A 13,228-nucleotide genomic window follows, 5' to 3' on the forward strand; every position below is an offset into this window, starting at 1 on the left:
TATAATATATAATTAATTGCATTATGAAAGTGAGGAAATAGACGGAACACCTGACAAGCATATTTTGAGTGAACAGTACTGTAACAGTTTTAAAAATATTTATTGATAGTAGTAAAAAAAATTATCAATTTGCTATTTGCATAGATTATATATAAACATTATATACATATAAAGAGCGCAGCAAAAACAGCGTGTTCGAGTAATTTTAATATATGTATATTAAAATTACTTGAACACGCTGTCGAAGAATTAATTTTTTTTCAAATTATTTCTAAATTTAAAATAGTTGTTTTTAATTTAAAAGTAGATACAATATCATTAAAACACTTAAATGAAACAACTTTTCTTAGTTTAAGTTAATAAGCTCTTTTTATAATCGCTGTAATCTTAAAAAGTTCAAACGAAATTTATGTGACCGACTATTATATCAAATATTTTAATATAGATTTGTTTTTATTTTCTGAAGAATATAATGTAGATATTTTATAATAGATTTCATATCACAGTACAAGAACCATAATCAACTACCGCAAACCGTGCCGTGCCGACGTCGTTATAAATATTTTACAACAAAAAAAAAATTAAAGGTGGCAAATTATAATTTAACTATAAATTTACAAAACCTATACGAGGAGATAATAAATTGTGTACAATTTTAATGTATAATGACAAAATAATAAAATACGACTATTTATTATTTATTTAATAATATTATATTTGGTAAACAATAAGTTTATCGTGTAAATAAAATAACAAACAACTATCCATTTGTTTTATTATTTATTTAAACAATATATTTTTCTAATAATATTTTTAAAGTATTGCATTTGTGTAACTCTTGTTGTGAAAACGGAACGCAAATGAGCGCGATTCTACTAAATGCCAAAGTAGTAAATGTCAAACCGGCGGTTAAAAACATCAAAACAAATCGAAATTTTTTGAATTCAAGATGGATTGTCGATTATACGATACGAAATTAGCAAATCATCAATTATTTAAAGACCTTAAAGAAAGTTTGAAAGAAGATAGTGGTGATAAATTGCGTAATTTGTTTGCTCTTAAGGACGATGTTCTGTATGCTTGGAATTCTATAGAAAACTGCCTGTTTTGTATTAATCTGAAACGTCTGGAAGATCACGATGAAGAAATACCATATCAGGTAAAATATATTTATACATACTCAATTTTATGTTCTTTGTTTTGAACTAGTAATATTTGAGGTTATGTTATCGTAACGTTAACTGTCAGGGGCACGTTAAGCGTTAATAACAGATTACTTTACTTATTTAATCATATTTAAAAACAAATTGCAATAAGAAAAATCGAATCTAATATACGTGACAATATGTGCTCAGTGTAAGTAATTAGACCAATTCTGTTAAAAAGTTAACAGAAGTCAAGATAACAAATCACGAATTCCAATTGCTTTGTTATATTTTTTTTGTACTGTCTGTAATATTGCACTTAAAATCTTTACAAAATAAACTTGTTAAAGGTCACTCAGTTCATTCCAATAATATTTAGTAGCTTGGTACTCAACATATGTATTATGTCAAATTAAAAACTCGATAAACTAAACTGAATAGAATAGAGTGAATCATTTTAACTAAATATTACTCGAAAGCTTTCAAATTTATTTGTATGAGACATTAATAAGTAATGAATTTATATGAATACAACATTCCTCCGAACATTTTGCTTCTTAGAAAAATTATATTTGAAATATAACCATAATAACTAACCTTAACTATTATTTAATTAAATACAAAGCAAGATAATGCACTTTTTCAGACAATATAGTTATGATAATAGACTCAAACTTCAAGTAGGCTCTTCAAACCACTTTTCAAATAGTCATCCTATGGTGACTTGTCTTAATCTACTGCACATTCAGAATGTAAATGCAGAATATAACTCGACATAAGATTTCAGCAAACTTAGAAAGCATTACATTGTACAAAAAATACTATAAATAAATCTAATAATAATAATGATGTAGTTACATGGGCTATGACGTAATGTGTTCCTTCACCACCACATAACCCTGACGCATGCATCCTTGGATTGGGTGTCATGTTTTAGTTCAGATTCACAAACCAGTCTCGGCTCTCAGCTTTTATTAATTAAAATGCTTTGTTTATTAAGACTATTTTTATAACAGACTTTGTTAGTTCTAAATTATCATTTGTCATATTCTTTACTGTCATATGTTCACCAGGAATTTTCATTAACAAATGCAATTTACTTTGAATTGTTTTTGCCATCTGTATTCTTTCATCAGTACCGTATACTAAATCTTGTAAGCATGAGCAATCTGTAAATCAACAAATACAAACTCAACAATTTTTTATCATCTACTTAACTGTGTATAGACACTATGCCTTATTTATATTTTTTTTAATATAAGATTTGAATTTATAACTTGTTGAAGTTAAAAATATTTAAGAAGTTCCGTTATAGAAACAAATATCTTGCCCCTGATTCATACCATCAATAAAACTGTGTTATATTCTCAATGTATAATATTAATATATATCGAATAATAATAAATGATTCAATTTATACCTCTATCTTCACTATTATAAAATAGTCTTATATATCTTTTTATTATATCATTAGCATTATCATTAGCAGCCCATAAATGTCCCACTGCTGGGATAAAGGCCTCCTCTCCCTTTGAGGAGAAGGTTTGGAGCATATTCCACCACGCTGCTCCAATGCGGGTTGGCGGAATACACATGTGGCTGAATTTCGTTGAAATTAGACACATGCAGGTTTCCTCACGATGTTTTCCTTCACCGCTGAGCACGAGATGAATTATAAACACAAATTAAGCCCATGAAATTTCAGTGGTGCCTGCCTGGGTTTGAACCCGAAATCATCGGTTAAGATGCATGCGTTCTAACCACTGGGCCATCTCGGCTCATATTATATATTTAACAATTTGTATTTGTTGATCAAAATCTTTCAATTAAATTTTAATATTACTTAATAAGACCTACCTACTTAATATAAAGCTTTTTATTGGTTAACAAAACTTTATTAGTCTGTTTGTCTTGGGTTTTCTTCAAAATGGATAAAAAACAATTAGATTATTGGAGCTGGTATACCAACTTATTATTATATTGTATTAGCTGAACCTCTGGATTTTCTCGGGCGAAATTAATACAACTTTACCTATGGCACACAAACCATCACCCCCATTTTATCCTCTCGAGGGGAAAATCCGATATCCTTGAGACTCAACCTATCACTACACTAAAATTTCATCTAAATTGATTCAGCAGTTTTAGCGTGAATAAGTATATAATATTTGTACAGATTTTATTAATATCCATTGTCTGTCAAGACTAACTAAAGTTACTTAAAACTTTATGTACTTATAAGTTCTCAGCTATTTTACGTTGTAGATGGCATTATTTTAATATGTAGCAATAAATCTCAAGTTAAATATTATTTTATGAATATTGTACTCTCTTTATGAGTTTGTATCATTGAACACACTAGTCTTCCATTTTAATTTTTTTTGTGTACAATATCAGTATTAATTGAATAAGGATTTAAAAGAATATGAAAGTATTAAATTTCACATTATGACCTCAACCTGAGTTGCAAATAAAAATCAACCAATCGAAAAACCTGTCTCAACTAGACATGAATATTTCTTTTATCCAATATTTATGAGGGCGGAACCCACCGCGGAGGGGGGAGGGTAGTTCCAAATATAATGCCTCTAATGTACGAAATTCGTTAAATTATATATTTTTATAAATTGTTCTATTTATACTAATTTAATTTATTTCCAGACGCGCAAAGTCCTATTTAGGAATTAATTTACTTAAACTACAACAATTATAAGGAAAAAAACCTATTATTGATTTAATATGGTATTTTCATTTACTATGATGAATCCAAAGTATAGCCTGGATCCCGTAAAGATATGTCATGTTATTCGTTTATTTGAAATGTGTTCCATACATGTCACGGGACTTTCCTCATGATAAAAATCATGATTTTACTCAATCTCAGCTTATTATATCTCCTTGCTCCGAGGCGGATTGCTTACACTGATCCACTCGTGAAAGATTTTCATCAGTCCTACGCAGATGATCATGTTTACCTTCGCCAAGCACGAAAAGATTTGAAAAAGCAAATGTTCTAAACGTGAAAATTTAGTGCTTGCCTGTGCAACACACAGTCTTCGATAGATAGTCACGCGTTCGAACCAAGAGGCCATCTTGATCCAATAGGAAATTTATACTGACCAATAATATAAACCCAGAAGTACTCTACCCTAATCACGTAACGAAACAAAACAATGAACATGTTACAATGGACATCGGAAAGAGGTCAATTTCTGCGCCCGCCATTAATCTCACTTGGAACGTTACCGCCGAATTAATTACCCTCTGACCATACGATTTAATAGGTTTCCTGAGGGACTCTGAGGTTACCGATTAAATCACTACTTCTCATAGGGCGATTTATAGTGACCAGTACTTGAACCAAGATGTAGAGAATCACTGGAATTACTGCGTAATTCTTGTTAGAGACGAGCACTTTTGTATCGTAATTTTACTATCGATTTTGAATTCGAATTTTAACAAGAAAAACTGATCCGAAACTGGACATTATTTAAATAAATTTTAAATTATCAAATCATAGATAGATATATAGATTAATCATGATTGAAGATCAAAAATATAAGTGCACCCTTTTTTGTCATCTTGCGTAGATTTATATGAATTTATTAGTAATTAAAAAAATGGCTTTATATTCAATAATCGGCAAAGTTCAAAAGTATATGTATAAGATAACATATAGACTTACTTACTAGTCTATTCCTCAGTCAGGTGATTCCAGACAGATTTATCGCCGGTTATATCGAGGCGAAGGGCACAGTTGCCCTTCGCCTCGACATAACCTCTCGACCAACCCAATTGTTAATCTCAACTTTAACTTTTCAACGTTTGCCATTACGACAACTGGGTTTTCTTCAATTTCATGTTTAATTGTCAAACTTGTATCTTGTTCGTCGTTACATATAACCAAATTTTGACGAAGTTTTATTTGGATATTTTTCGACTAAATATGTTTGATTGTCGGCCTAATAAATTTTCGTCAAAAATAGATTTGCGTAGTCACTTTAACATCATTGAAATTTAAAAAGGAAATCAACTATCAACCTTCGAGAAATGAATTAAATGGACGTGCATATATTACACTATTTGAATTAATTAAAATTTAAATACTTTTTTCAAGGTTTATTTTTAAAAATTGTATTGTTAATACGGATGAAGTGATATCTGAGGCACGGTACGTCACTAGCTATGTAGAAAAGTTTACAGTATAGTTTATTTATTATTTATTCATTTGCATCTCCGCAAAAACAAGGTGTTGTGTTTTCAACATAAAGTGACCAAAATTTATTTCATTACTTTCTACAGAATTGTTACTTACATACTTATGCAAAAATTTCCTATTATTTGTGTGTCACTGAAATAAAAAATTTCGTAACTGACGTATAGGCCGGTATTATTTCACAAACTTTAATTTGAACCTAGTGATTTGGTACTATGGTATTTTTAGAAGACAATTCTATGCTTACTTTGCTCTTTTTATTTTTGTACATTCATTTAAAACAGGGAAGGTAACTCAACTCGAGCTGTTTACTCGGCTAAAGATATACGACCATATCTCTAAATAACTCTGTGTCATTTAACCTAAATTGCCTCCATCAGGGAGCCGATTTCTGCTAAAGTTCATGCCTTCATGGCTCCACAATTTACCTTGACTCCTTAAGAGGCCAAACCAAATATTGTCACAATTACGAGATAGCATCAACCTATAAACATGCAGACGAACAGGTTCCCTTCAGCGTATATCTTGAGGAGATTTTGGTATAATTTTAAGGGTAATGGCGATTCTCACTAAATAATATAAATACAGAAAATATATCTTATATTCTTATTATTTCTTATGTCAAAGGATTCATAAATGTCGTGAGCGTATAAGTGGTTTATATCTCTCATATATATGTATGTATATTTTTGAATATATATTACTTTTTACGATATTTTGTAAAAAGTATTTTTAAGATTTTTATTCTTATAATGAAAGCAAACTTTATAACATCTTATAAACTTAATAATATAATAGATATTCTAAACTTTCAACAATAAACACTTCTACAAATATAAAATATAACTAACTCAGACTTCATAGGCATGGTTCTATATCAGTCCCAAATAATCCTCAAATAATACCAACGTCTAAACTCTTAACATCATTAAAGCGGAAACGAGTGATCGCCGCCCTCCCTTAACAAAGAGCGCTAAGACGTTTTCCTCCGTTCCTTAAGATCGTTTTATTGCCAGTCCGGATGGACTTCTGGGATAGATGGTGGGGAATGTAAATTTACTGTACGGAACCGGACGCGAGGAGGTGAGCATCGGATTGTTTTGTTTTCGGTCGGGCCGCATTAAGGCGGACCTTTATATACACCGAACTGTAACTTGATACTATACTAACGAACTTAGTACATTAAAATAAATGTGAGAATGATTTTATTAAAATATAGTTGTAATGTAATGAATGTGTTGTACAGTTTTGGCAGTAGCGATGTCTCTTTTAATTTGATATCTGGACTTCTGATCTGATCTGAGGTAAAGGACAAATGAAAAGATTACACTAAATTTAAATAATAAAACAAAATTTGGTCTATTATCCAATTATCCGAACGGTGTTAATTGGGCCACTGTGTCCTGTGTCAAATGTTACAATCAATTTTAAACCTAAAGCTCGAAGTGCGTGAATCCAAATTCGGACATTGAATTTTTCGTTAGGAAGTAAGACGATCGCGTGTTAGCGAACGTTTCGCTAAGGCCTTTGTTCAGACGTGTTAGATCGATGTGCCTGATGTATGAGAATCGAAATGCAGCACCGTGGGGTTTAATTTGCCGGTTGTCCATTTGTTCCGATTGTAGGCTTATTTATTGTGGCGTTGCGAATTGGCGAGTTGGAAGGAGTGAGTTAGTTTTGGTATTTGGGGGATGTAGATAGAGTGCTACAAATCTCTTAAACAGTAATTCAGTCTGGTAAATTACTGAGCAATTATTTTTTGGAGAGAATAACCTATTCTATTATGAAATTGTATTAACTTTTTTTAAACATAATATTATTGTAATCATGTTTTTTATTCACATCTTATTTTTATAATTCATCAAAGCAAAGAAAAAGTAACAGCCTCTAAATGTCTCACTGCTGGGTTAAGAAGTCCTGTCCCTTTAATTTGATAGCTTATTCCACCACGCTGAAGCAATGCGAGTTCGAGGTTACACACGTAACAGACTTTCATTGGACACAAGCAGGTTTCCTCATGACATAGTCCTTCATTCAGCATTAGATGAGTTATTAAACACAAATTAGGCACATAAAAATTATGGTAAACGGAAAAAGTCACACGTTTAAACCACTATCTTGGTTCACAAAACCACAATGCAATGATTGTATTGCACGTTATCTATCACTTGTTGGTTTTCAAATGAGCCTTATCTGATTTGCATCATGTAAACGTTTTTGCACGTGATCTTAATACAAATATATGTATTGTGTATCGATACATGGTCCTTCGTGGCCGGATTAGGGACTACCCTCATAAGGATTTGCTAGCTCGAGGCGAATTGGTCCTTTCTTTGTCTTACCCGATTGCTTCGCCTTGGGACAGGTGCGGGCTTCCTTGAGGATTTTAATTAATAATGTCTCGATAGTATGGTGTGAGGTGTACTTTAGTGATTTAATCAAATACGGTTAATAGTTTCGATGGGTTTTGTAACGTGAATTTAGGATGAATTGAGCCATATTTAACGTGAGTGAGTTTTGGTTTATTTTCCATGTTGTTACTTAAAAAAATATATTTTCAATTAATTATAAATTACTTATCTATTGTTTTTAGAAAATTGTTAAGAATAATATAGCTTTTGTTTTAGATTGATGTTTAAGACCTAGTCTTTGATTGGATAGGAAATTTACTACAGTAAAAAGTCCAGCCTATTATAAATATAAACACACATTATTTTATAACAATCGCCTTAATAACAATTCGCGAGGAGAAACAATTATCTCCAAGACAATATATTATCCCAACTTGTAAGGAACTGCCCGTATTAACTACACATTGCTAACGTCATAAGTTATTAGTAGGTGCCCAGGGTATTCGCCGATAGATGGATAAATTACTTAGCAAGCGTGGATACTTAACAGGTTTCCTTAAAGCCTTGAGTACATGTACATGGTTTTCCTTGGTCTTAACGGCTAGCGAAGATTACAAGAGATTTTAGTACTTGAAACGTTTCATCTATATACTATAATATACGTGACAACGAAAATTGTATGATACTTATTTATAGTATTTATTATGAAATAAAAGAAACGCATACCATACGAAAGATGCCGTATCATGTCTTTGCAAATTTGCAAAAAAAATGAATGAATGCGATAACTAGCAATATGTTGTTGAGAATTACTTAGATTTCGAATTGAATGACGTCATTTTATATATGATTATATTAATGTAACCTTTGATGTTTGTAATCTAAGTAAGTATATAAAGCAGCAAATTTGATTACATATATTCAAATTTACGACGGCATCAAATTAAAGTATCTTATTAGAAATTCTTTTATCCTGATAATCTTCGTCAACATTTTTCTCAAGCAATTTATTTCGATCCATAAATCTAGACGGCGAGTGTGAACCAGCTTAAAGCTAAGATGGGATGGGTGCCTCCCAACCCCCTTGCTATAGCCCGTACGGCTAGCGAATATGTAAGCCCACGGGTGTTCATTAACTGAGCATGTTAAGCCGATGATCGCAGATAGTGCTAGTAACGTTTTCATGAAACCTGTACTGTGATTGAGAAAGGCGTTTTACAGTCTTAGGATTACACTAAATAGAGATACCTGAATTAGACGCCTGTCTTTCATTGATGTCTGAAAGCTTATATCAAAGACGGTTTTAAACGGGAGAACGAATTCAGCAATCGAAATATATTGAGTTCTAAGTAAACTGACGTCACATAAACAGATATTATAACAAAATTATTTAGTTAAGCTCATTAAGAATTTAGCACTCTAATGTCTGCACTTGTACATACAAAAACAAAATGGCGTCATGTAATACGTACATCGAATACTTGAGACTCGTTCTTTTCCCGCCTCCGAGTGTCGTTGGCGGCATTAAATCTTAATAAAACCCGTCATGCATCACGATGGCGCCCTTTGATTTCTCACTCGGCAAACCGCGTCTCCGCATATCAAAGAAAATCACAACTCTTTTCATTGCGCGCCGATAGAATGTTCACAAAGACCAGCTTAATTGATCCCCCATTCCGCCCACCGCTTTTAAAAATGTAACCGGAGAGGGAACGTGAAGCGATATGACGGAGACCTCGATAGCGTGGACAGTGTACCTTCAATTTACTAATACAAATAAGCGAGACTGGTCCTTCGGGCCCCAAGCTACTGGCGACGCTTTCAAAGAAGGCTCTATTGTATTCAACCCTCAATCACGGTCTCGATTATCGAAAAGAAAACACTCATCTATATTTTAAATAATGATCAGGGCACGGGTCGGGGCGAACAATTGAGAGTGATGAATTGTATGGGATACAGGTTATAAGAGCCGTGTAGTGTTGTCGTAGTTGTCGCCCTTATATTATTTTGATAAGAGGAAAAAATAAAATCTATTTTAAAGATATACAATCTCGATCATTCGGGCCTCTTTGATTTCTTTTTGTTCAAAAAATGTCGTGAATATAACATCACAGGTATTGAATGAAAGTAATTCAAGTCATTAGCGTAAAAAAATCACAGACGCTATTTGCCTGATAAGCAAGAAGGTACAAAATTAGATTTACCTTGAGCAACATGCCCTTTGGGGTGTAGTACTTCGTATACTAATCAACAGCATTCACAGAAAATATATTCCAAGAAAAGAGGCTGAAATTTAAAAAAAAGGGCGTCGACAAACAGCATTTAATGAACGCCCCCCCTCCCATACATCATTAACTGGTAGGGGTGTCGCACAAACAATCTCGCTCCAGTTTCGCGAAAGGGACTGGTTGATAGTAGGTAGTAGAGTAGTGGATTCGTTACAGCAAGACCTCGAGTGGTAGCCATTGTGAGTCGAGGACGTCTGCGCTGTTGTGTCCGAGATGTGGATAATTGCCCCCGCTGCCTGTGAAGAAAAAAATATGTTTCATTGGGAGATATCGTCATTGTTTTCCCTCGCTTCGATATATGTAACTACAAAAAGTTATGTAAACATGCGATTTTATGAACAAGGGAACAGAGAGCTTAGAAATATATTTTGAATTCATTTATTCTGGTGTGTTTCGTGTAAAATAACGCTCATCATTTCACGCTTATTAAATTTGAAATAATTTTTATATTTGAAAAAATATAATATTGTCATAAAAACATTCCACTTATAACGACAGTAATTAATTTGATCTTCAGTAAGCAGTTTGTGGCATAAACACTAGTTTTTGTATTTTTGTTCCTACTAAAGTCAGCTTTGACAAGATTTCTTGTAAAATAAATATGTTCATGGTTAACAGTGTAATGCAAAGTATAAAATGGACAATTTACATCGTCAAATTTTTGATTGTTCTAAAAGGCTATAGTTCGATTAATACGACTTTATTATCAAATTATGAACCCTCGTAAGAATCATATTTTAATATGTGGTACACTTTATACACCTTTAACGGCATCCTACATTTGCGTATTGTTCCTCAAGATGCTTTACGGTGTCCCTTGAACAGGTAATGACGTTATTTATTGGCAGTAAACTAAGATTCAGGTTAGAGGACAAAGGGACTAAATGATCCTAAAGGTTAAGGATCCCCCATTAATGCCAGGAATTTTAATAGTTTAGTAATTTGATTTTATGCCATTTCCATTACCTATTTATTCAAATATACGTGAAATATATATACTATGCTACTTTAGGTATAGTATAAAAATATAATCTAAAAAAAGTTTGTAAATTTTAAAACTATTTCTTTCTTACGATATTTAAGATAAAATTGTTGATGAGGCACAATTAAAACTTAGTGTATTTTCCATAACGATGACTAGCAGAGACTGTTGCCGGAGGCCATGAATCTTGATAAAATCAAATTGGAATTATTCGGAGTGAAACCTCCATGGCATCTTGAAGTCAACAATGGGCTGTCGACTTGTTCTTTGCGTTGCACCGTTATTAAAATCTCGTGAAACAATCGACTCGAAAGCGCACTTCCGTTTGCTGTGTACAGACTTGGGATGCTGGAGGAGAAATCATTAGAAAATAACTGGTTGTTACACAAATTAATATTTTTTTAAATATTTTATATTATCTTTTATATTTGCGAAATAATTCCTCAAATTTTTATTTTTTTGATAAATATAATTTTTATTTTTTTCTCCTGGTTATGTTAGATGCTTAAGTTGCGTCATATAAAATGCAGGAATTTCTAATTAACTAATTTTATATACTTTTAAAAATAAATATTTTAACTATAATCTAGCCAAATATATGTATACATATAGTCTCTTAATATTTATTTTACCCCTTCAGACCAAATTATGTCTCAGGACAATTATTTGTAATTGTCAAGAGCAGCGATTAATATAAGTATTGCTCTAAATGTGAACGCTCATTCAATGCATGGAATATTAATACCAGGGCCACACCGATGAAGGCTCCGAACGAATCATTAAAGGATAATTATGACGCCACTTCACAGGAAACTGGAGGGCTCCCACTCGGAAATCTGATTCTTTTTGTTTTTTGTGACGGAAGTCGAAAATTTTCGAAGCCGTGCGCTAGAATCGCGAAAGGGAGTTCCTTGAACGTTCTTATGGAAGTTTCCCTTGATATGCATGAGTTATGTAAGGTACCTCTAAAGTTATTTCTATGGCGGTTTTAATTACCTTGAAAAGTTTTTAAGACGTCAAGCAGCTGGGTTTTGCAATTGAGCCTTATTATTATCGATAGCATTCTTATTATTACTAAAATAAATCGTAAATTTAGACGAAAGAATTGTTTTTATCGTTAAGTACTTATTATAAGGATGCTTTATGGGTGATAAATTAAACAATAATGTATCAATTATACTTATTTCGAATATTAAATCAATGATGATAGAGATAAAAAAACAATATTTAACTAAACATTCGATGAATAACGATTTAAAGTTTTTCTGTTGGTTTTTTTTAATTCCCTTGAATTCAGATACATGGTAAGTATTTTCGTATTCGGCGCCCGATGCCTTTATAATTCACATTAATTACCTCCAGTGGCGGTTGCTACAATAGTTTTATTTGCACTCCTCGACCAGTGTGGCTACAACAAAGAGTTCATTCAACATTACTTTCTACACAATTGTAAAACTTGAATTTGTTACAATGAGAAACATAACTAACGGCTGAGTTCAATTCTTACAGTCAAACTTTTCGAAATTATCGGAAACTTTATGATACTGATTTTTTTAATTTATAATAGAATTAAGAAATTACGAGAATACTAAGAATTTGTGGGAATCATAATGAATTAAATTGATCATTCTTTTGTTTCTTATCAATAGACTTTTGTGGGCAGCTTGGTACCGTTAAGTTTTATCGCAAGATTGGAATGTATAAACTACCGAGAATTAGTGTCAAAAAACAAAACAACTACTTAAAATAATAACCTATTTTCGAAACAGATCCAACAATCGTTCCATCCATTTTCACGGATATAACAGAGTTAAACGCCACAAATTAAGATGTAACATTTTTCAATATTAATAGATTGACCATCGAAATTTGACCTGGTTCAATACAAAACGAGTATCGTCATCGACTATGTCGCCCATGGTACGCGATCCCCGACTATAGTGGTTGTTAAATAGTTGAACAATAGATGTGGCCGGTGGTTCATTAATGATTCATGGCTTCGGTTTCGGACCGTCTTTTGTGTGATCTCCAACTGTTTGCGTTCCGTTAGAAATGTGGATTCGATGCTTATTCGTCTTTCTCAGTGTTACGTGTGTGAATTGCATAGTTAATTATAATTCCTTGGTACCTTTCTTTATTTACTCATTGTGTTTATTTAGTACCAGTGTTAATAAATCATGCTCTATAGAGCAGTCTTAAAATGTTCGTTGGCTCATTACTTTCTTTTTATCTGGTTTCTGGATACG

The 13,228-nt window shown here is 32.3% G+C and overlaps 1 protein-coding gene across 2 annotated transcripts in view; it reads left to right on the forward strand.

Annotated features, from left to right (window-relative positions):
* Positions 1-881: 881 nt before the first annotated feature.
* LOC125071734 (nucleoporin 88) overlaps positions 882-13,228 on the forward strand; it is a 101,781-nt gene continuing 89,434 nt past the window's right edge. For both annotated transcript variants that reach the window (XM_047682085.1, XM_047682086.1), the window contains exon 1: positions 882-1,159. In XM_047682085.1, coding sequence (XP_047538041.1) covers positions 950-1,159 — 210 coding nt within the window. In that variant the 5' untranslated portion in view covers positions 882-949. The remainder of the gene's footprint in view (positions 1,160-13,228) is intronic.

The sequence above is a fragment of the Vanessa atalanta genome, chromosome 20, assembly GCF_905147765.1.
Source record: "Vanessa atalanta chromosome 20, ilVanAtal1.2, whole genome shotgun sequence".
In the NCBI taxonomy this organism is placed as follows: domain Eukaryota; kingdom Metazoa; phylum Arthropoda; class Insecta; order Lepidoptera; family Nymphalidae; genus Vanessa; species Vanessa atalanta.